The sequence below is a fragment of the Panthera leo genome, chromosome D2 (genome assembly GCF_018350215.1).
Source record: "Panthera leo isolate Ple1 chromosome D2, P.leo_Ple1_pat1.1, whole genome shotgun sequence".
Lineage (NCBI taxonomy): Eukaryota > Metazoa > Chordata > Mammalia > Carnivora > Felidae > Panthera > Panthera leo.
Window position 1 is genome coordinate 10,979,184 of NC_056689.1, and position 25,884 is coordinate 11,005,067.

The following is a 25,884-nucleotide window of genomic DNA, read 5'->3' on the forward strand; positions in this document are numbered from 1 at the left end:
AAGATCGACAGTGGTGATAATGGCAGAGTACCCTCAGGGGGTAAGTATATTCTCCTTTGAGATGTTCAGTGTAATAAATCCAAAGACAGTTCCTCAAAGACATTCATGTTCTGTTTCTGCATGCACAATAAAATAGAGACAAAAAAAAAAAAAAAAAGAATGATGAATTCTCTCATTTTTGTCTGGCTTTTAGTTTCTTTGACTTAGAGGAAGAGGGTAAGGTCCAGGTCTTTGGGTTATTAGATGAAAGCAATCAGACTTACTACCTGGTGTGAAAAGGGTCTGCGATTCAGCTTCAGATAAGAGGCAATTATTTCTTATCGCTAAATAGTAACCTGGACAAAGCATCCCCATTGAGGAAAACTCCTCTTCAGTGCTTTCGTAAGTGTACGGCTATTTTACCAATCGCACAACCACTGAGATTTTAAAAGATTATTAGTTGATCATTACATTCCCCAACCCGGAATCCAGGGCAAGTGGAACCTAACTTTGCTGTCTTAGCTCATACTTCGGAAGTGATCTTCATGGGATACTAGGGGGCATGTGTTGTAGCAGGCACAAAGCTTGAATGGAGACAGTTTCTATTTTTATCTCCAAAGAAAGATTCTACAATCACCAAGTTTTGCAAACGTACCTACATCAACCAGGGAAATAAATAACAGGGATTTTGTCTATTTCTTAAAAAATTTTTTTCACATTTATTTATTTATTTATTTATTTCCCAGAGACAGAGAGACAGAACCCAAGCAGGGGAGGGGCGGAGAGGGAGGGAAACACAGAATCCAAAGCAGGCTCCAGGCTCTGAGCTGTCAGTGCAGAGCCCAACTCGGGCCTCAAACTCACAAACTGTGAGATCATGACGTGAGCTGAAGTCGGACGCTGAACTGACTGGGCCACCCAGGTGCCCCCCGGGATTTTACTTTTTTAAAAAATGTGTGTGTGTGTGTATATACACACACACATATACACATATATATATATATATGTGTGTGTATATGTGTGTGTGTATGTATATATACACATATATACACACACATATATACATACATGTATATATACACACACACACAACACATTTCTTAACTTTCAATTCATTCGTTCCTTTTGACCAATGACTCATAATGAGTTTCAATTTGAGAGAACATTAAAACATGTTTCAGATTTCACTCTAGAAACAAGTGACCAGGGGAGATGCGCACAATGCAGATGCTGATGAGATGTTGACACGGAACTCTGTCCTGTGTCAGCGTCTCTTCTCTCCTAAAACTGACAGTAAAAGACAGTAAGTGCCAGGTACCTCCACATTTCCAAAGCAAGGGGCTAGACGAAGTTCATGCAAACGAGGAGACTAAATAGACCTTTCGACCCTAAGGATATAAAGGGGACGAAGTTGAAAAGGGAGAGACTTGGGAGAGCTCTCTGCGTGCTGGGCGTCTCCCCCTTCCACCTCTGTTGTGTTGCAAGGGCAGACACACCCCGCGAGCCAGGAGCCGTTAAGAGAGCCACCCGACGTGCCTGGTGTCTGTCTCCGGAAGCAGGGTATCAGAAAGTGTGAAAGGCACAGGGGCACCTGGGTGGCTCAGTCGGTGAAGCATCCGACTCTTGATTTCTGCTCTGACAGCACAGAGCCTGTTTGGGATTCTCTCTCTCTGCCCGTCCCCGACTCACATGCTTGCTTTTTCTCCCCCCCTCTCTCAAAATAAATAAATAAACTTAAAAAATGTGAAAGGCACAAAGTGACCAAAAAAAAAAAGTTTTGTCTTTCTCATATGGGCTACTAAGGAGGAAGAGATCCCGTCCGTCCAACGAGACTGGGATCTTGTCCAACAAGACCATCTGGAAGAGCGATGTGATTCCAAGGCAGACAGACAGAGGCCACCGGACGCACAGGGTCTGGGGAGTAATTTGAAGCTGGGTGGGCAAACAGGCGTGTCCAGGCGCTGGAAGCAGTCAGCGGGCTGAGCCCACTAACGAACACGAGATGCCACAGGGCATGCTCCACTGTGCACTCCTGAATCAAGGAGGAAGGAAGACCTCCCCCCGCACCCCCCCCCCCCCGCCACTCCTTCCCTTCTTCCTCTTGCGCAGTTCTGACCCTGAGGATGCCAGAGTGAAGGGAAGGAGGGAAGGAAGGAAGAGAGGAATCCTGCGGAAGACAGTAGAAAATCCCAGATCGCACCCCTCGTACTCCACCCTCTGTCAGATGGGAGGGATTTCCAGCCTGACGGCGAGGGGAGGTTTCAAATAGGGTAAGAGTTGAGTGTGCCACAGTGCTATTACTGTGACAAAGTGACTGAAGGAGTTGTACTTACCTGAGAGCGGCCAGTGCACAAGACCCATTGAAAGAGTGGTAAAGAAATGGCCCAGAGAACTAAGTGCGAGACGGTGGTGAGGAGGACTCCGGTTATTTTCACCTGCATGTTAATAAATTCAGGGACCAGGGGCGCCTGGGTGGATCAGCTGGCTAAGCATCTGACTTGGTTTCAGCTCAGGTCATGATCTCACGGTTCACAAGTTCGAGCCCTGCATCAGGCTCTGCGCTGACAGTACAGAGTCTGCTTGGGATTCTCTCTCTCCCTCTCTCTCTCTGCCCCTCTTTTGCTCTCTCTTTCTCTCTCTCAGAATAAATAAATAAACTTTAAAAAAATAACAAATAAATAAATTCAGGGACCAGGCTATAGTGCTTTTACAGTGTATTTCAGTCCTGGCTGTTACAACTCTGGGTTCAAGGCGACGGGTCTTCAGGATTCCACCGGGGCTCAAGTCGGTGTCTGCATCATGTCTCGTGGTGCAAAAACCTGGGAGGGTGCAAGGGGCAGGGGGCCACTACGTGAGCCCTAAAATGCCATTTCCAAGAAAACAGCCTGGATGTTTCCTCAAGCCACAGGACACTTTCTCCATGTGGTATTTACTATTTTAATCTTTATAAATGACACAGGACTAAGATCTTCTGCAAGCTCTAGGTGACCAAGACTTGGTTTTACAACCCTGATGCGACAGAGCTGGAGACTGAAGGCCAAGGTACCCATCTTTCCTTCGAAAGCCGAAACAAACAAAACTTAATGAACTTCTGGAACCTGCTCAACCTTTACTCTTGCACTTCCGAGAAATGATAACTGATCTGGATGGAACCTGCACCTCCCTTACTGTGTAACCTTCTTTTTAAAAAAAATTTTTTTTAACATTTATTCATTTTTGAGAGACAGAGAGAGACAGAGTGAAAACAGAGGAGGGGTAGAGAGAGAGACACAGCATCTGAAGCAGGCTCCAGGCTCCAAGCTGTCAGCACAGAGCCCGACACGGGGCTCGAACCCACATACCACAAGATCACGACCTGAGCTGAAGTCACATGCTTAACCCACTGAGCCATCCAGGCACCCCACCATGTAACTGTCATTTCTCACATCTACCCGGTGTCTGCATCATATAAAACCTTTGCTGACTGCCAGGGGGCAAGATGGTCTTACTTGCAGATTGAATTTCTTCTGGCAATAACAAATAAAACTTTCTCTTCTCTCACCACTTTGTGGTCCTAATTTAGGAACTTAGACAATGTAATGTCCTCTTATTCAAGCAATTCTTATTCTTTCCCCTTTATTAAAACTGCAATGAAATCCTATAGATGATTACTTTGACTTCATTGGTTTTGGATCTCCCTCTTATATAATTCTCTATAGTTAGCAAAAATTTGAATCAAAAGCAGTATACAATAGCGTAATCTAAAAGGGAGTCCAAAATAAGCACGAAGCTAGTGATGAGCTTTTATTCCCAGTATTAATAACAGTCATAAATATGATGCGAATGCAAGCTTCTTCAAAATATATTTCATTAAATTCAATGGGGTGGCTTGGACTGGCTCCTGGAACAGAAAAAGGACATGCATGGAAAAATGGATAAAGTCAGTATAAAGTCTATAATTTAGTTCAGAAGACTGTGATTTCAATTTCTTGTTTTTGATAAACGTGTCATAGTTATATAAAATGTCAATGTTAGGGAGAGGCAGGTGAATCTGACGTGCAGACTCTATTTTTGTTTTTTGATGTTTACTTATGTATTTATTTTTGAGAGAGGGTGCGACCAGGGGAGGGGCAGAGAGAGAGAGAGAGAGAGAGAGAGAGAGAGAGAGAATACCAGGCAGGGTCTGCCCTGTCAGTGCAGAGCCAGACACGGGGATCGATCCCATGAACTGTGAAATCATGACCTGAGCAGAGATCAAGAGTCGAACGCTTCACCAGCTGAGCCACCCAGGCACCCCACTCTCTACTTTTTCTTTGCAACTTTTCTGTATATCTAAAAGTATTACAAAATAACTTTTTCTAAAACATATAATTCAGAAATGATTAAATTATATAAAAATGCCACGTAAACTAGGAGTAACAAGAAATTAAAAAATGAACAAGCCATAATAAACCAAGCTACTTTATCTCTGAAATGCTCACATAGAATGTTCTCTGTGACATGAACAAATTAGAATGAAGTTTGGGGTTCCAGTTCAAGATGGTGACATAAGAGGGGGCGCCTGGGTGGCTCAGTCGGTTGAGCGTCCGACTTCGGTTCAGGTCATGATCTCGCGGTCTATGAGTTCGAGCCCCGCGTCGGGCTCTGTACTGACAGCTCAGAGCCTGGAGCCTGCTTCAGGTTCTGTGTCTCCTTCTCACTCTGTCCCTCCCCCACTCACACACACTCCCTCTCTCTCCTCTCAAAAATAAAATTAAAACATTAAAAATTTTTTTAAAAATTTAAAAACGAAAAAGAAAGCACGTGGTAGGAGGCAGGAAAGTCTGAGCGATCTCGTCACAAACTCCACCCCAGGTAGGACACCCAACAACTGGAAGAAATCTCAAACCCTGGAGGTTCTCCCTGAGGAGCAAAGCGATTGTACCCCACGTGGGGCAGCCCAATTAGGACCAATACCTGAGAAACGAGCCCCACAAACATCTGGCTTTTAAGACCAATGGGCTTCCCGCCCGCCAGACCTATGGGGCTGTGGTGAACTTAAGGAAAGACAGGCTCATAAAGTGCCCTTGTGTCGACTCACCCACCCCAGCGCCCAGCGCAGAAGGTGCCCTTTGTAAAGCATCCAGACTTCATGTGACAGAGACGCATTTCCTGATTTTAAAGCGTGGGTCTGAGGGGCAGGGGCCCACCGGGACATTCTCCAGGGGTGGAGGCTGCTGGGTGCCGTCTTCCTGTTTTTCCGCTGTCTCACTAATGCCAGCAGGCACCATCTCTGTTCTCCAGTTTGTGGGCTCTCCCTTCCATGCTGTCCCAGTGCTTGACTAAAGCCAGTCGGCTCCATCTTTCTTCTTCTTCTCCTTCTCCTCTTTTTCTTTTCTTTTGTTTTTTTTTTGGCGTGTGCCATATTTACACTCCGGCCACTGAGGCCTGTGTGTTTTTCCTTTGCTGTGCTTGGGAGCAGCAGTACCTCCAGAAGGGAGCTTCTGCACACAACCGGTAGACTTGTGAGCCTGGGTCCCCTGAGACTGTAACAATCGGACGGGCGGTTCTTAGCAGACCAGCCCCCGTCACTCCTAGGGTACCGCACGGACAGCAGATAGAAATACACCCCTGGTCTTTCTTTTTTTTTTTCAATGTTTATTTATTTATTTTGAGAGAGTGTGTGAGCAGGGAACAGGCAGAGAGAGAGGGGGAGGGAGAGAGAATCCCAAGCCGGCTCCACACTCTCAGCGCAGAGCCTGACCCAGGGCTCCAATCCACGCAAGCGGAGATCATGGCCTGAGCTGCAAGCAACAGTCAGACGCACAACTGACTGCGCCAGCCAAGCTCTCCATCCGTCTTTCTGAGAAAGAGGCTTGCGCGTTTGTGCAGGTGTTGGGGCCTGGGGGCAGGTTTCTGGTGTGGCGCACGGACAGGGGCCTATGGAGCTCCTCTCTGGGAAGGACGGCCAGTGAACACACACTTTGTGCTGTCCCTCTCCCTCGCTCCATCCAGCAGACTGGCATCTTACCTAAAGAAGCTTATGGTCGTCTCTGGTGCCCTGATTTTTGTGGCTGCTGGCAGGGAACAAGTCTACATTGCCTGGCTCTGGCGGCCAGTGAGGCTTAAGCTCGCAGTCCACGGGACTGTCACCAATGATGTAAGAGTTCTTAGAAGCCGCCACAGCAAGCTGGGACAGACCCAGGAGGAGCTCAGTCCTTCTGTGAAAGAGGTCTATCAGCTTCTCAGCACAGCTGCAGCCTGAGGGGGCAGGCTTCCCATTAACAAACTAAAGACTGACGGTAAATCCCTCCAGAGACCTCGAAAAGCGGGCATTACCTTCGCATTCTCCTTCTGCCATATTCCAGGGCACCAGCGTCTCTCAGAGGGGAGATCTTATATATGCCTCACACCCTAATTTCTATGCGGGGTACCTGGTTTGTGTGACCTGCTTCCCACGGGACACCCCTGGATTACTAGGCTCTGGGGAGCAGGGTGGCTTATGTTCCTGGGTCCCCTGGGACCGTAGTAAGTGGGGAAACAGTTCTGGCCAGGCTATGACCCCCAAGTACTGCAGAGAGTGGAGAGAAACATACCTCCAGTCCTTCTGTGAAAAACGCCTACTTGCTAGTCCTGGAGCTTTCACCTTAGGGGCATGCTTCAGGTTTCGCACGCATCTAGGGGCCATGAAGCTCTTCTCAGGGAACACAGGCTGAGGGATGCCATCATTGTGTCCCCCGCCCTCTGCCTCACTACAGCTCACTGGCATCTCCCAGAAAGGAACACGTACACTCATCTGGTACCCCGAGTTTTGCAACCGCCTTGCTCCCAGATTGCCTTGCTCTGGGGCCAGCAGGGTTTATGTTTATAATCCCATAGGACTGTATATATTTGCATTTTTTTTAAAGCTGCTGCCTGAGGGTCTAGCTTCCAATCAGCCTGACTCCAGGGGCTAAGATCTTCCCCTTTGGGACACTGACCGGTCTTGCACACCCTCAACTACTATAAGTTATTCAGACAAAATAGACTGCTTGGACAATTAAAATGGTTTGAGACACAACCAAGAGCTAGCGTAAGGTTGAACGATAAAGTTCATCTCCTAAGGGGGGGCCATTCCTTCAAGACCAGGAGGGATGGCTGTTTCACCTGATGCACAGAAACCAACGCAATCAAGAAAAATGAAGAAACAGAGGAATATATTCCAAATGAAAGAACAAGCTAAAACCTCAGAAAAAAAATATTAATGAAACAATATAGTGGTCAAAGGAACGGTCATAAAGATGCTCCCCAAAATCGAGGGGGAAAAATGGACAAACAGAGTGAGAAATTCAACAAAGAAAGAAAATGTAAGACAGTTCCAAACAGAAATCACAGAGCCGAAGAATACACTCACCCAGCTGAAAAATACACAAGAGGGGTTCAACAGCGGACCAGGTGGAGCAAACTCCAGAATAACAAAAATGAGAAAGAATGAAAGAGTGAAGAAAGCTTAAGGCACTTCTGGGACAATAGCAGGCCAAATATTATTTGCATCTCAGGGGTCCCAGAAACAGAAGAGAAAGGGCAGAAAACTTATTTGAAGAAATAATTGCAGAAAACTTCCATAGCCTTGGGAAAGTAACCAAATAAGGGCCCAAAGAGACCTAGACACATTATAATTAAAATGTCAAAAGTTAAAGCCGAGGAGAGACTCTTAACAGTAGCAACAGAATAACGACTTGTTACATAAAAGGAAACTCCCAAACTATCAGCAAATTTTTTCAGCAGAAACTTCACAGACCAGAAGGAATCTCAACCAAGAATACTCTATCTGGTCAAGCTGTCATCCAGAATTGAAGGAGAGATCAAGAGTTTTCCAAACAAGCAAAAGCTTAAGGAAATAATCAACACTAAACTAGCCTTCCAGTAAATGTTAAAGGGACTGCTTTGGGCTGAAAAGAAAAGGTGCTAATTAGCAATAAAAAAAATCATATACAAGTATCAATCTCACTAGTAAAGGTAAATACATAGCAAACATCATGGATTAATCACTTATAAAGCTAGTATAAGTTTTAAAGACAAAAGTAGTAAAAATAACTGTAATGACAATAATTAGTTAAGGGATATACAAGATAAAAAGATGTAAATTGTGATGTCAAGAACTTAAAGCATGAGGGGTGGGGAGAATAAAAATGTAGAGCTCCATAATGTGTTCAAACTTAAGTTGTAATCAACTTAAAATAGACTACTATGGGGTGCCTGGGTGACTCAGTCGGTTAAGCATCTGACTGCAGCTCAGGTCATATCTTGTGGTTCATGAGTTCAAGCCCCGTGTTGGGCTCCACATTGACAGTGACTCCAACAGTGACACTGCTTGGGATTCTCTATCTCTCCCTGTCTCTCTGTCCCTCCCCCACTTTTGCATGTGCACACTCTCTCTCAAAATAAATAAATAAACTTAAAATAATAAACTGTTGGGCCACCCGAGTGGTTCAGTTAGTTAAGTATCCAACTTCGACTCTGGTCATGATCTCATGGTGTGTGGGTTTGAACCCTACATCGAACTCTGTGCTGATAGCTCAGAGCCTGGAACCTGCTTTGAATTCTGTGTCTCCCTCTCTCTCAAATATAAACACTAAAAAAAAATTAAAAAAAATAATACACTGCTATAAATAGAAGTTGCTATATGTAAGCTTCATGGTAACCACCCAGCAAAACCTATAGTAAATATGTAAAAAAGATAATGAGGACGGAATCAAAGCATACCACTAAAGAAAGTCATGAAACAACAACAAACAAAGGAGGAAGAAAAGAAGAAGAAAAAACAAAAAAGCCAAGAAACAATGAATGAAATAGCAATCACTACATACCTATCAGCAATTACTTTAAATGTAAACGTACTAAATTATCTAAGCACATAATTGAATCAAAATATCTAATCAAAGCACATAAATTGATGAATGGATTAATAAACAAGACTCACTCATATACTGCCTACAAGAGACTTACTTCAGATATATAGACACACAGATGGAAAATGACGGGATGGAAAAAGATATTTCTTGCAAATGGAAACCAAAAGAAAGCTTGGTATCTATGTCTATATTAGAAAAACAGACTTTGAAACAAAGACTGTAAAGAGAAAAAGGTCATTATATAATGATAAAGGGGTCAATTCAACAAGGGGATATAATATTTGTAAATATTTATTCACCCAACATAGGAACATCTAAATAGATAGAGAAAATAATAACAGATTTAAGTTAAGAAATAGACAGCAGTATAATAGTAAGGAACTTTAATATCACACTTATATCAATAGATTACCCATATATAAAATCCATAAGGAAACATCAGCTTGAAACAACACATTAAAACAGACCACTTTGACAAATATGTACAAAAAATTCTCTCTAAAAGCAACAGAATGTATATTTTTCTTACTTGTACATGGAATTCTCCAGGATAGATCATATATTTATTAGGTCACAAAACAAGTCTTAACAAATTTAAGAAAGACTGAATACTGAAATGTATCAAGCATATTTCCTGACCACAATGGTATGAAACGAGAAATCGATTACAAGAAGAGAACTGGAAAATTCATAAATAAGCAACAACATGCTTCTGGAAAATCAATGAGCCAATGAATAAATAAGAGATAAATTAAAAATATCTTTAGAAAATAGAAAATAGTAATATAGTAACAAAAATTAAGGAGTACAGAAGAAAAGCAGTTCTTTTTTTAAAGTTTATTTATTTATTTTAAGAGAGATCTCAAGCAGGAGAAGGGCTGAGAGAGAGGGAGAGAGAGAATCCCAAGAAGGCTCTGCACTGTCAGCACAGAACCTGACGTGGGTCTTGATCTCACAACCGTGAGATCTGACCTGAGTCAAAACTGAGTAGGATGCTTAACTGACTAACCCACGCAGGCACCCCTAGAAAAAGTAGTTCTAAGGGGGAAATTTATCATGATAGATGCCTACTTCAAGACAAGAAAAATCTCAAATAAACAACGAAACTTTACATCTCGTTGAACAAGAAATAGAACAACTGAAGCCCAAAGTTAGTAGAAGTAAATAACAAAGATCAGAGCAAAAAGAAATGAAATAGAGACTAAGAAGACAATAAAAATGATCAATGGAGACAAGAACTGGTTCTTTGAAAAGATATACAAAATGGCACACCTTTAGCTATACTTACTAAGAAGAAAAGAGAGAAGACTCACATAAAATCAGAAATGAAAGAGATGTTAGAACTGATACCCCAGAAATACAAAAGACGGTAAGCCTACTATGAACAATTATTCTCCAACAAACCAGACAACCTAGAAGAAATGGATAAAATGGCTGTAGAAGCAAACAACCTTGCAAGACTAAATCATGAAAAAATATAAAATATGAATAGACATATTAACAATAAGGAGATTGAATCAGTTATTTGAAAACTCCCTATAAATGAAAGTCCAGGACCAGATGGCTTCCTTGGTAATTCTACCAAATATTCAAAGAAGAATTAACACTAATTTTTCTGAAACTCTTCCAAAAAAAATAGAAGAGGAAGGAATACTTCCAAAATCATTTTATGAAGCCAGAATTACCCTGATAACATAACCATACAGGGACACAGCAAGAAAAGACAATTACAGGCCAATATCCCCGATGAACATAGATGCAAAGGTCCTCAACAAATTTAAGCAATTTGAATTCAACAATACATTGAAAAGATCATACACTGTGATGAAGAAGGATTTATTCTCAGGATGCAAGGGATGGTTGAACATCTGTAAATCATTCAATGTGATACACCACATTAATAACATGAAGGATAAAAATCATATGATCATCTAAACAGATGCAGAAAAAGTATTTGATGGACTTCAACATCCACTTATGATAAAAGTTCTCAACAAAGTGGGTATAGAAGGAATGTACCTTAACATAATAAAGGTCAAAGATGACAAGGTCACAGCAAATATTTTTTTAATGATGAAAAACAGAAAGCTTTTCTTCTAAGATCAGAAATAAGTCAAGAATGCCCATTCTCACCACTTTTTAAAAATTTCTTGAGCTTATTTATTTATTTTGAGAGGCAGCATAAGGAAGGTAAGGGCAGAGAAAGGATCTCTGCACTGTCAGCACTGAGCCTGATGTAGGGCTAGAACTCATGAACTGCAAGATCACGACCTGAGCTGAAATCAAGAGTTGGATGCTTAACCAACCGGCCACCCAGGTGCCCCCACTCTCACAATCTTTATTCAATGTAGTATTGGAAGCCTCAGACAAAGCAATTATGCAAGAGAAATAAAAGACATCCAAATTAAAAAGAAAGAAGTAAAACTATTACTATTTGCATGGGGACAGGATACTGGATATAGAAAATCCTAAATAGTCCACCAAAATATGGTTAGAACTAATAAATCAATTCAGGAAAGTTGCAGGATACAAAATCAGTATACAGAAATTTTGTATTCGTATCAACTAATAATAAACTACCAGAAAGAGAAATTAGAGAAACAATCCCATTTACAATTGCATCAAAAGAATAAAATACCTTGGAATAAATTTAACCAAGCAGGTAAAAGACTTGTACAGTGATAACTAGAATACGTTGATGAAAGAAACTGAATAGGACACAAATAGATGCAAAGATATTCCATGCTCATGGATTGAAAGAATTAATATTGTTAAAATGTCCATACTACCCAAAGCAATCTATTTGTTCAATGCAATGCCTATCAAAATTCCAGTAGCATTTTTCATGAAAGAGAGTAATCCTAAAATTTGCACGGAACCATAAAAGATCCTGACTAGCCAAAGCCATCTGGTGAAATCAGGGGGCATCACGCTCCCTGTTTCAAACTATACTACAAGCTATAGTAATAAAACCAGGATTGTACTGGCATAAAAACAGACCTATAGATCAAGAGAACAGAAGAGAGCCCAGAAATAAACCCACATGTATGTGGTCAATTAATTTATGATAAAAAAGCCAAAATATACAATGGGAAAGGACAACCTCTTCCATACATTGTGTTGCGAAAACAACATATGCCACCTATAGAAGAATGAAATTGGACTACCTTCATACACCATATACAAGACTTAAGTCAAAATGCATTAAAGACTTGAATGGAAGACCTGAAAATCATAAAACTCTTTAAAGAAAAAATAGTGGCAATAATTTCTCTGGATTTGACACCAAATATAAAGGCCACGAAAGCAAAAAGAAATAAATGGGACTACATCAAACTAAACGGCTTCACCACAGCAAGGGAATTATCAACAAAATGAAAAGGCAAGGACATAATGAATGGGAGAAAATATATGTAAATCAGGGGTTAATGACCAAAATATATAAAAACTCATACAGCAGTAAAAAATAATCTGATTAAAATGTGAGCAGATTTAAAAATGTTTTTAAAAACACTTTTTTTAAAAAAGACACACAGATGGCCAGCAGGTACATTAAAAGATGCTCAACATCATTAATCATCAGGGAAATGTAAATAGAAACCACAATGCAATACCACCTCACACCTTTTAGGACGGCTATTATAAAAAATATAAGAAATAACAAGCATCGGGAAGGGTGTCGAGAAAAGAGACTCCTTGTATATTGTTAGTGGGATTGGTGCAGTCACTACAGAAAACACTACGGACCTTCCTCAAAAAATTAAAACCGAATTACCAGATAACCCAGTAATTCCATTTCTGGGTATTTGCCCAAAGAAAATGAAAGCACTAACTCCAAAACATACATGCCACCCTGTGTCCACTGCAGCATTACTTACAACAGCCAAGATATGGAAACAACCGAAGTGTCTACTGATGGATGAATGGAGGCAGAAAATGTGATATGAGATACACACACATACATAGACACGCATAATGTAATATTATTCAGCCATTAAAAAAAAGAAACTTGCCATTTGCAACACGGATGGACCTTGAGGGCATTGCGCTGAGTGAAGTCACTCAGACCGAGAAAGGCAATTCACGTATGATCTCGTTTATATGTAGAATGTAAAAATAAACAAAAGAATATGCTCATAAACACACAGAACAGACTGCTAGTTGGCAGAGGTGGGGGGGGGGGGACATGAAATGGGTACAGGGAGCCAAAACAAAACAGCCAAAACTGAAACAGATTTATTCAGTTATAAAATAAATAAATCTAGGGACTGGAATGTCCAACACAGCGACAATAGTTAACAATGCTGTATTACATATCCAAAAGTTGCTATGCGAGTAAATCTTAAATTTTCTCCGCATAAGGAAAGAAACTCTATGACTATGCATGGTGCCAGATGTTAACCAGACTTACTGCAGTGATCGTTTTGCAATACATACAGATATCAAATTATTATGTTGTATGCCTGAAACCAACTTAATGTTTTGTCAAGTCCAGCTCAATTAAAAAAATAGTTTTGCACATACTGAGAGGTTAATGGATTCTTCTTGTTTTATATAAATTCAGGAATCTCACCTATATTAGAAACCAGGAAACGCTCACTCTCCACCTAAAAGGCATTTAAGTTCCATATGTTACTTAGAAACCATTTATTAGCTTCCTAAAAAGTCCCTTGGCTTGCTCATGTTATCAGATAACTATTATATTTTAATCAAGAGAACTGACACGGAATGCTGTATTGATACTTTTCTAGGCGTGGATGAGAATAATGAGAATATGAAGGCAATAGAGGAAGCCAGGGAAGACAAGGGAATGCGAATGTGAGGGGCTGAAACAGATTTAAAATTTTGCTTTTGGGGGTGCCTGGGTGGCTCAGTCAGTTGTGTCCGACATTAGCTCGGTTGGCATCACTTGGCCCCCCGTGTTCTTGTACTCAGTCATTCTATAAACACCGGTAGCTATTCGAGGCTCTGGGGTACCGTCTGTCATTTTTACTTAACTTCTTTCTGCCGCAAGATTATGTTTAGTCTAATGACACAAACTTAGTTTATTCCTCCTGATTTATCCTTGGCACATGGTACTTCAAACAGACTGACTGGTTCAGAGTCAAACTGGCCATGGAGACAGAACACTGAAAGGAAAGATGACTGACTGGTCCCCTAGATAATAATAAAGTTTCCCCTGGTTGAAAAAAACAAAATTTTATAAAATCTTTTAAAAATCTGCAGGTCAAGACTAGAAATTTAGCCTAAGAAGAACATAAAATGAATAGATGTTTTAAAAAAAAAAAGGTATTTAAAAAACATTTTTTAACATTTATTTATTTTTGAGAAACAGAGTGAGACAAAGTGGGGGAGGGGCAGAGAGAGAAGGAGACACAGAATCTGAAGGAGGCTCCAGGCTCCGAGCTGCCAGCACAGAGCCCAACGCGAGGCTCGAACCCACAAAACTGTGAGATCATGACCTGAGCCAAAGTCGGATGCTCAACCAACTGAGCCACCCAGGTGCCCCCCAAAAAGGTATTTGCTTCATGGTTATTGGAATTCTACCTGTAACATACATTATTATATGAGTTCATATGTATGTGTGTGTATGTGCCTTCACACACACATATATATGTACTAAAATGAAGTTGTTGGCTTTTTTGACTGGTTTCTTTTTTATTTTTTTTTCTTTTTTCTTTTCTAAATTCAAGTTAGTTAACATACAGTATGTTAAGAGTAGAACCCAGTGATTCATCTCTTACATAGGACACCCAGCGCTCATCCCGAAAAGTGCCCCCCTTAATGTCTGTCACCCACTTAACCCTTTCCCCCACATACTGTCCCCTTCCAGCAACCCTCAGTTTGTTCTCTGTATTTAAGAGTCTTTTATGGTTTGTCTCCCTCTCTGTTTTTATCTTATTTTTCCTTCCCTTCCCCTATGTTTACCTGCTGTTTTTCTCAAATTCCACATATGAGTGAAATCATATGATACGTATCTTTCTCTGACTTATTTCACTTAGCATGATACCCTCTAGTTCCATCCATGTTGTTGCAAATGGTGAGATTTCATTCTTTTTCATTACCGAGTAGTATATCTGATATATACCACATCTTCTTTATCCATTTGTGTGATGATGGACATTTGGACTCCTTCCATAATGAAGTCTTAAACACATTCTCTTTTATATAAGGTTTCTATGAAACTCCTTCCTCATTTTTGTTGGAATACAATAAAGAGTAGTTTATTGCTCTGTCCTTTCTGCCTCCCTTCTTTAATATTTATTGAGTGCTTAAGATATACCAGGCCCTAGAGATACCACAGAGTCCCCATCCTGGTTCACCCCTGAAAGGAGTTAATAATAACTCAATCTGCTGAATGGTAAGGCAAGTTCATGTCATATAAATTCACACCTCAACCTGATATTTAATTGTCATTGGTTAAGAATCTATGTGAAAGGTCAATAGCAAATGTGAATGATGGCAGGAAAATTGGCATATTGCATTTCTCCATAGAATTTAATGGTAACAAGTTGACTCTTTTTTTTCTTGAAACAGAAATATTTAAATGTTTACCTGAATATACTCTGTGAGCGTGTTAAAGACTTGTTTTGCTACTTGAATTGCTTTGGAGAAATTCCGTTGTCCTTGTTCATCAATAACATCTTTCCCAGAGTAATACCAATAGAAATCACTAATGGATTCCTGCAAAAGAGGGATGATAGGATTAAGACACATTCTAAAGCTACCACTGACCTGCCTGGCTTTGAAATCTAGAATAGGAAATCATTTTAAATAACAAGATTTGGAAGCAAACAAAAATACCTGTGAAGTAAATACTATTCTCAATGATTTTCCTAAACAGAAAATGTGGCAATGTCTTCCCGAGACAGAGATAACAACTAGAGATAAAAAGCAGAAAACTTAGCTTGAAATAATGACTCTCTGTCTTTGATGACTTTGAATTTCACAGACATAAGGAGTCGTAAGATTAATGTGTATTTATCTACTGAGCAAAGCTAAATTAATTTTATGTAATTTTATGTAAGTACAAACATTAGGCAAGTCCTGGATGTTTTTGGGGTTACATACATCTGACCTCCTTTTTTTTTTCCAACAAAGTTCACTAACATTTCCTCATGAGAACTCCAAAATGTTCCTCGCTCTTATAAATGCCCCTCAAGAAACTGGTTGGACTACTTATAAACACAGACACGACAGATATAAATAAACATCTAAACAAGATCAATCTTTTTTTTTTAATTTTTTTTTTAATGTTTATTTTTGAGAGAGAGACAGAGAGACAGAAAGGCAGAGCACGAGCAGGTGAAGGACAGAGAGAGAGAGGGAGGGAGACACAGAATCCTAAGCAGGCTGCAGGCTCTGAACTGTCAGCCCAGAACCTGATACGGGGCTCGAACTCTTGAACCATGGGATCATGACCTGAGCTGAAGTCAGATGCTTAACCAACTGAACCGCCTAGGCGCCCTTAAACAAGATCAATCTTTCTGAACGGGATGTTTTCAATAATAACTTACATTTGGAAGGAATTTTAGTTGGCTAAAGGAATAATAAAACTTATCTTTTTTTTAGTTTATTTATTTTATTCTGAGAACCAGTACAGATGGGAGGAGCAGAGAGAGTGGGGGACAGAGGATCCGAAGCAGGCTCTGCGCTGACAGCATAAAGCCTGATGTGGGGCTCAAACTCACAACCATGAGATCATGACCTGAGCCAAAGTCAGACGCTTAACCGACTGAGCCACCAAGAGCCCCAGGAATAACACAATTTAGTCTAGCATGTAAATTGCATCTGGATTTCAAGACAGGATTTTAAAAATCACAAATATGTTTTCAGCAATATTTCTTGTATTTGCTTCAAAAATGGAAGCTCTCAGTTAAAAAAAAAAGGGTTGTGCTTTTACATACTCAAAAGATTAAGGGAGAAACTGTAAGTTTGAACATGTAGGTTTTAAAGTACTCTATCTGGTTACTCTTATAAATAAGATGAGGGAAATAAAAATTGTACAGAGCTCTCATTACCTAGGTAGGCCTACACCTTCAGATTCAGTTTCACCAATGTGTGAAAGATGACTACAATATCACAGAGATTTTTACCTGATGGAGTGTTAAGCTGGATTTTAAAATTAATTCAAGTATTGGGACAGCTAAAAAGAACCACCTGTCAAATTTAGGTACATTGTGCATACTTTGAAAGCCTTTCTTTCGCATTCCTAAAAATATTTCAAATATTCTTCCTAATTTCTCTACCAACTTTAGAAGAAGGAGCAGAGTATGTAAGTACTTTCCAAAACGACATGAATTTAAAGTGCCATCAAGCTAAAAAACATAAGGGGGGAAAAAATTCCCACTTACAGAAAGAAAATCATGAGCAAAATGGGAGTCAGGATCGGAGGCAAAGACAACAGAGGCAGGTCCCCCCTAAAACTTGGTGAAAGATTGTGATCGAAGACAAAAGATCTCAAAAAATTCTGTTTGGTCAACAATCACGACGCATTAAAACACGTCGGTTTCATACTTCCACCACATCACATCCACTCACCAACCCCCTTCACTCGTTACAAGAGAAGCCGACATACCTGGACTCTGAGTAGGTAGTCTACGGTAGAGATGATGATGTTGACAGTTGTGTTATTGCCAGTCTGAGTTCTCAGATAATTTTGAAAATCTATGGAAGATCAAAAGAAGTCACTAAAGCTGAGTCAAAAGTTTTGAATGAGTTATCCGAATAACTCCAAAAGCAACTGAGGCCTCCGGCAAAATTGCTGTGGCTAAGAGTAGTGCTTCAAGGGAGCACCCCCAAAACGTCTCGGTGCTTCAGAGAGTATCAATTTCCAATTTCTGTCTAAGTGGTTGCTGACGTCTGTTTCCTGATTGCTAGCTCTACAGCCCTGGGCATCCCCGGAAGGAGTTTTGCCGTTTAGGAAAGAGTAATTGAACTATGGATTCAGTAATCATTTGTTCCTGAGTGCTGGGGAAACAAAGATAAAATTAAGATACAGTTCCTACCTTCACAGATGCACAAGTCTGGGAGAGAGCTTGTTATATAAACAACAAAGGGAAATATGTTATGCTAAGTGATACTATGAAGTTGATTCCCCAGTTAAAGAGAAGGGGTAAGGAAGGAATAAACCCATACAGCTCTCTGTAGACCTCGCATCTTTTTTCACCTGATTTAACAGAAAAACAAGTGTTAGGAATTAAGTGGTGCGGCCAGCAAAGGACTTTGAGAGTAGGGATGCAATGCATAAAATGTCACAGTGTATACTGAGCATACGGAGGAATACTCTAGAATGTTTGTGGACTCAGGGACAAGGTGTAATTGGAACGAGCGGGCCCCTGTCACTACTGGCTTCAAACTGCTTCCTCCTTGGTACCGTCATAGAGTCTGGGGTCTCACGAACCTGAGTTGTGTCCCTCACAAAGCAGCTGGAGGAAACGGAAGAGGTCACACGTGAACTCGTCATCTTGGAGAACCTTTTCTCCTGCAGAAAATCCAGAGATCAGACATGATCAGCTATCCTCGCGGGTCCCGCCCTCTCTTTCCCCACCTCCAGAAAACTTGCATGTTGATCTAGCATCGTTCTGAACCAAAAACAGTCACAAATCATAGCCACTCGTCTATCTGAAGCTTGTACGATCATGCGCTTGGCAGATAGATGCACTTTTTCTTTGTCACAAAAGAACACTTGAATCTTAAAACTCATATTTCTCTCTGTTAAAAGTAGCAGCATGGGTTTGGCAACATTTTAGAAACAACCTGAAGGTTTAAACTTCCTTTTTTTGGTTTTTGTTTTTTTGTTTGTTTGTTTTTTTGTAAGGTGTGTATACGAATGATGTCCACATCTCTTACAAATGCCAAGGTGAAATCTACTTTGCTCCCAGAGAACCACCAATTATTTCAATGCAAAGGCATTCATTGCATACATAAAACAGGACCGAGAGCTTCTTCTATTTAATGAATAGTTAAAGGATCTTGTGAAAATTGTAAATGACTAGAAAATGTCTGATTCATTTCAATTAACTATCTCGTTAGCTTGCCTAAGGGATTTAAAAAAGTAAAGACTTCAGAAATCTGATACAGACATGCCATGGTTGGAACTTGACTTTCAGAGGAGACAGAACTAGCGAACAGACCTAATTCTACATATCAAACCAAATGAAAGACTTTGGTGGCTCATGCTGTATGAGTCACTCCAACCAAAAGGTGAAAAGAAGGTTATCTCATAGCCATAGAAGTTACTCAGAATCATTAAAAACTAATATATTTGTGGGCTAAACACCTCAGAAAAGGGTTCAGATATTTTACCTACGTTTTAATCAAAATGTATCTTGGTCACAAGTTACTCGGAAAGCAAAAACACAAAGAAAGAAACAAACGAAAAAAACAGCACCACACAAATGACAGTGGATTTTGCAAGCATAGAGCGTCAGTGGAAAAACTGTCAACGTTATGAGTGTATGTTCTGGAACCTAAATTTGTTGCTTAGAAATCAAAATGACACAAAAATGTCGTTTGGCAAGTGAATGAATGCACTTATGTCTTTAAAAAAAAATGATAATAACTTTTCAGACTGGAAATACTTTGGGCCGAGAAAGAAAACTAGGCAATGACCATGTGTTTACTTTAACTAAAATTATGAAGGATTATAATGACAGAGAGGTGATGGACTTACCAGTCTGCAGTCTGTGACTTTCAAAGTGAGAGGCTTCATATAATGGGAGGGTTAGGAAGCAAAACCATTTTGAAAACTAATATAAACATTAAAAAAAGTACATAAAATCACCGTACTGGTTTCCCTGTAAGATATGATATTTGGCGACCAAACTAAAATCACCATGCATATAGATCGGTTGTGTGGCAAATTCAAGTTTAAGTGCACATTGCTTTGACTCTCAGTACGTGGCTGATAAGCCCATTCCTCAGTGTCTCCGTTCATGACGGGATAGGAAAGAAAGGGAGAAGAGTCTAGGCTAATAAACTAAACTCTTCACTTATGATACTTAGTGTCTTTCCATGAACTGTTTGAATCAGACGAGTCTTTAAAATGATATTTAAAACATAATATTATGAGTTACACAGTCTTCCTGATTCTTTCCTTGCGAGCCCATCTAAAATGCTTTTCTCTAGAAAACTGAATCAATAAACCATGTACTTTCAATGTTCACATACTCCATGTGGAATAAGTAACCCTTGATAGAAAGTATTCAGAAAAGTTAACAAGGAAATAAATATCATACAGTCTACCTGTGTTCCTGAAAATGCCCTGCGCAATGCACACTGATTCATAACGTAAGGATTTACTGCCGGCATGCACGGTATTTTCTCGACCGTATACCAAAACACATACAAGTAACTTTACTTACAAAAGGACACACTGCACACAGCAGAACAACAGGGGAGGAGCGTGGGAGGGGGCGGGTCAAGCCTTCCTTTACCATCAGGTGACAACGAGGTATAAACTGGGGTGCTATTGCTTAACGAACACGTTACTATCTGATTAAAATGCTGCCATTCCCCATGCTGCATGTAAGTGGTACAGTAACAGAGATGGGTGGTGGCTTTATGTCTGCAGAAGGCACAGGATCCACGGTCTATTTTGTGATGTATGCAAAAGAAATTCCATTGCAAGATGGAAACTAAGATTAATAACAACGAAATGGAGTAAAATGTAGTTGAAAGTGCTCTGATGTTCTTAAAATTACTATTTGTAATAGCTGCATGATGGTCAAATGGGAATACTGTAAAGGACATTCCTTGGGTTTCATTTTTAATTGTAAGGGGCTAATGATTTCTAATACTGTAATATAGGGAGAGTTGTTTCAATATTGTTGCTGATGATGAGACAGTTCTTCGTGCCTTAGTCTTCTCATCTATAAAACGAGGGGAACGTGGGCACTGTCTACCTCACTAGCTCTTCATAACTGATGTGACCATTTTTAGATATTGTGGAGAGGTCAACATTATCAGTAGCAGTGGCAACACCACTAAATAAACATGGGAACAACATGCCTACGTGATGAATACAGTCATTTGAACATATTTACTACAAGTGTTTCTATTTCCAAAAAGCCATCTTAATTTTAATGGACCAAAAGAGTCTCAAAAACCTCCATTTCACTTGGAAATAAATTAGACCTTATGTGTGCAAGGTACCTGTAAAATCAATTCCTATTTTAAAAATCTAATCAAGTTAAGACACTTTTAAAGGCCACTGTTCTACTCACAATTGGCGTTAAAAAGTATATAATGTTTGCTTAAGTGTTTGTTTTTATTGACTACCTAAAACACCCATGGTCTTAGCTTGACATTTATAACCTTATCTTGAGACAAAGCTTGGTTTAATTGTTATTACTTGCTAAAAATTATCAATAATTGTTGATAAAACGAAGGCAATAAGTGAAATGCCGAGTAGATATATAGAAACAATTGATTTAGGACACATAGATCAGAAGACTAAGATCCTCTTTGTTGTAATGTCTTTTCATGGCAATATCCCCAGTAATGGAAAGCTAAAAGGATGAGTGGCATGAAATGTTAACACTGGTTGCATCAAAGAACTCCCTACAAAAGCTTGTTATATGGAACTCAAGAGTGTTTTCCCCCTGCCCCTGCCATGGAAGAAATAGTTCTGCTCAGTGATCTTTAGAGGACTCAAATACCTATTTTGTATAATGGCAAAACTGAAAGATTAAGGCTAAAAATATTTTTAAATAGTGAAAAGTCAGGTATTTGGTTCCATGTGGGTAATTTTAATGTCACTGCTTAAATGGTTTAAGTGGCCACTTAAATTATACTACTATTCAACCAACAACGGATACAGTTTTTAAAATGGATTCACAATTAACATTTAGTTAGTGACTACAGTGTGCTAGGCATTGTGCTAGATATATTTTCTTATCATTTCATTTTAGGTTTATAATAATCCTATGAATCAGGTGACATGAATCCCATTTTGTGGGATGCAACTGAGAAATTAAGTAGCTTGACTGAGGTCCTATAGCAATTTACTAGTAAAGGATTTGAGTCCAATAAACTTCGATGAACATTCATTAATTGTCTCCTACATGGAAGGCACCTTGTGAGAACCTGGGCGTATAATTATGACTAATGGACACAAGCCCTAACTCAAAGAAGTTCATAGTCTAATGGAAGAGATAGGCAATACAAAGGTCATTTCAACACCAAGTGGTCTTTCTGGATCACAAAGTTCACATCAGTAACTGATCAGATCTTTGGCTAACAACCTCCGACTACATGTACTATATGTTAGTTAAACTGTGAACTCCTACTTGTTTTTTTATCAATTTTAGAACCCAAAGAAAACAATTTTCTAGATATGTGGCTTTGGGAAAGTCAATTCACCTTTCTGAGGCTTTGTTGCATCACTTTGATATGGGAATTAACGATCTCCTCACCCCCTTACTTTCAAAGGGTTGTTCGGAGAATAAAATTGGCTCAGACAAGTACATTTGCTTTGAAACATGCAAAGCACAATAGGAATAAAAGTGAATTTTCAATGATAGGAAGGCACAGGTTCAAAAGACCTAGGTTTCTAAAATAAAGACTTCAATGGGCTGTGGGGTGTGATAAATAATCTACATATTCCATGTACTCAATGTGACATGAGTGCATAAAATGCATTCCTATTTCAGATCCCAAGACAATAAAAATGACCACTGTGTGAAATAAATTAGGTATGTCCCATGGATAACAGAATTAAAGCACATGTTAGTTATGGAGGGAAACATACCTTTGCTTTCAAATGTGATCCTCAGATTATTTCTCTTATAACGTCTTAATGCCTTTGAGCTCCCATTACTCTAACTGAAATCCTTACTGTTCTTTATCCATTCCATTAACCAACATCCTAACTGATCTCCCTCCCTTCCGGCTGCAATGCCCATCTTAAACACTGTTGCCTACAACGACAGTTGCCGGCAATCCAATCATAAAACACTCCCAACAAAAAGATGGACTCCTTTAACAGCAGTTGAGAAAAATCTACTCTCAAAATCCCCTCACTCTATCATCAGATATAACCACAGAGCTCCCCAACTTCCATGAAGGAAATCATGCTGCTAATGTTAGAGGACTCAGTGTTTAGTTAGCATACTAGCATTACTGAGAAATGAGAAATCTGTTCGCTTTAATGTTACTGGCTTGAACAATGTACGTTAGGACTTAATGCCAGGTACACCATCACACAACACACACTACTTAAGTGTTACTTACGTAGTGGCTCTTCATGGCCTCAGAAAGAAAGTATGAATTCTTTGGCATGGCACAAAAAGCCTTTTACAGCCTCCCACCAACTATCTTTCCAGCCTCTAGTCTGTTCATGTCTCTTCAACCACCCTAGGTCAGTAATGTTCTTCGTGATGCTTTGCACCTCAAGCTTTGCATATGCGGTTCCCTTTCATTGGAATATCCAACGCCTTTCTCATCTACCAGGTAAACGCCTACTTCAGGCCATATGTTACTTCTGTTGTGAAACTTAACCCATCAGCCTGGCAGACAAGTACTTCAACTCAGTTCACTCAAAACACATAGCTCATGGGTTCTGAAGTTATTTGTTTACAAGTCTATCTACATAACACTGAGTCCGTAAAGAACGCCAATGCCTAGGACAAGGTCTAGCACATAATAGCCACTCAAATTTCAATTAGTGCTTCAATGTTTAAAAACTGTACAAGGATGTTAGGAGAATTTATTTAGTGCCATGAACTAGTATCACATGCTTTCCTCAAAAAGAAGGTTGATCCAGAGGAATGGCACAGCAGTGCAGTCAGAACTGAGAGCTAAGCTGAACTACACCTGAGTCAGACTTTGCAAATCTGGGGTGGGAGATAGACAGTAAACAATTAAGCACTAAAATACTAACAAAAAATTAGGATAGCCAATGTTTAGAGATTGTGTAAATTATTGTGACTAATTAACAATTAATTATTTGGCTGCATTTTCATACAAATTTGATGAGGTCAGTATAAATATCCCGAGTAAGAACCTCAATTCAGCGCATTACCAAGTGCAGATGGAAATTTAGAAAGGTGAAATGTTAGTTGTTTTATATAAAATGTTCAAAAAAATAAAAAAAAAAATTCTGAGGACTGTATCAGCTTCAAAATTTCATCTTGTTGATGAAGTCCAGGGCTGCTACAAAATGATCAAAAAATAAAATGAAGTATCTTCTACAACACTCCAAGAAGTGGAAAAGAAGAAAAATTGCACTTTCAAGCTCATAATGACTTAGTAATGAGGTTAAATGGTTCTGAGAAAAAAAAAAATCCAAGGATGGAATGAAATTTTAAATATTCATAAGGTTTTTGGTTTTGAACTTCATTATACGTTAAAAGAAAACACGTGATTAAAAAATTATGCAGAGAAGACAACATTGAACACATCACAAGTCTAACAACACACTTGCCAAAGAAAACTGCGGTTTTTTTTTTTTAACAAATGGGAAGTCCAGGCTTTTGCAGGAAAGGGAGAAATTTACTAAGAAGGGACAGAAATATTGGCAAACTTTCATGGCAGTAACAATGGTAGGAACAGGAATAAATATTAAATCGTATGAAATCCTTATATACAAACCTCAAAAAGGCACACATTTCCTAATGGTATCTCAATACCGGTTTAGGAATATCATATAAAACCATAAAAGTTCCAAAGTGATTTTAAAACTTCAACAGTAAATGTAAAGACTGGCAAGAGATTTGTGTCTTTAAAGAGAGTAAAAAAGCAATAAGAAGCAAAAAATACCACCTAAGCTGATATGGTGAATATAAAATAAGCCCCCGGAAGGTATTAAAAGATGGGGCTAAGGGATTGGCTCATGAAATTGGTAACAGTGGGAGGCAGAGAGCCTGCATTTCAGTCTTGACCCTGTCACTTCACTGTGTGATCCTGGACAAACCATGTAGCCTTTCCACCCCTCAGTCCCCATACCTATAAACTGGGGACAATACCTTACTGGTGGTTGTAGGTTTCAAAAAGTTGCATTTAAGTTAGACATTTTCCATGGCTATATAATTTACAGCCATTTTATCATCATCAGGAAGAGGTTTAGCCTATTAGAGACAGGTGGTTGGGATGCAGAAAATTTAACTCATCAGATTGTCTTCCCAGTGTTGAGTTTATTAAACTGCATGGGTCTCAGGCTTTAAAGCTACAACATCACTAACAGATGGGGAGTTTTCAGCTTTCTCTATGAATTCTGAGAGGGATGATTGATTTTCCGTCTCCTTATGAGGGTACAAACTCTTCTTGACTTCTGTAGACCCGTAAAAAAAAATGGGCATGTCACAGAAATTGTTTAAATATGCCAGAAGATAGAGTTGCTGTAGGTATTCTTAATCTGGGAGGTAGTATGATTATTCATAGAGTGAATGAATTGCCGTCGCGTGTTCTAATAGGCGTCCTGATTAAGGCAAGAGTGTGTACTGAGAAAGCACAATTTAATATCTAAAGCCGTGCTGACGTTCTAGGTACTCCTCAAAAATCTCATCCCTCTTTTATTACCACTGCCTATAATGCCTTTTAGAAACCTCTTTGAAATACCAATGCCAACTTTGTTATTAGTTTGCTGCTGCTTCTTCAAATTGGGTCTCAAGAATGAAAACACAGTTTTTACGTTAGGAAGGTTTTTAACGTGTGATGTTTTCAAAGGAATAGAAAAAATCTCTGTAGATCTCTCAATAATTGGAAGGGAACTGGCAGAACCCGCTGGCCAAGAGGAGACTCAGCAGGACACAGTGCCCCCGGGTCACCACTGATTTCCCATGCACCCATTGGTGCAGCCATAAAGCCACAGAACGTCCGAGACAGAAATGCCACAGAGAGACTACTGCACACATCTATGGTTCATTCGTTTACACGACAATTGCAAACACTGGGTCCGTCAGAATTTTTTTTAAACGAACGAAACAAATCCGAAAACGTAACTTAAACTCTTGACCCTTTTTGTCTAATATGTTCATAACTGAACATCCTCATGGAGAGAAAAAGGAAAGCTTGGTATATAAGTTCTATAAATAAAAGGATGCATAATGAT

At 39.6% G+C, this 25,884-nt stretch overlaps 1 protein-coding gene across 1 annotated transcript in view; it reads right to left on the minus strand.

Moving 5' to 3' along the window:
• The window catches only part of RYR2 (ryanodine receptor 2), a 765,551-nt gene that overhangs the window by 43,044 nt on the left and 696,623 nt on the right, over nucleotides 1–25,884 (minus strand). The window contains exons 85-87 of the mRNA XM_042907783.1: nucleotides 18,235–18,315; nucleotides 17,410–17,498; nucleotides 15,387–15,515 (exon numbers count right to left, since the gene is read on the minus strand). Coding sequence (XP_042763717.1) covers nucleotides 15,387–15,515; nucleotides 17,410–17,498; nucleotides 18,235–18,315 — 299 coding nt within the window. The remainder of the gene's footprint in view (nucleotides 1–15,386; nucleotides 15,516–17,409; nucleotides 17,499–18,234; nucleotides 18,316–25,884) is intronic.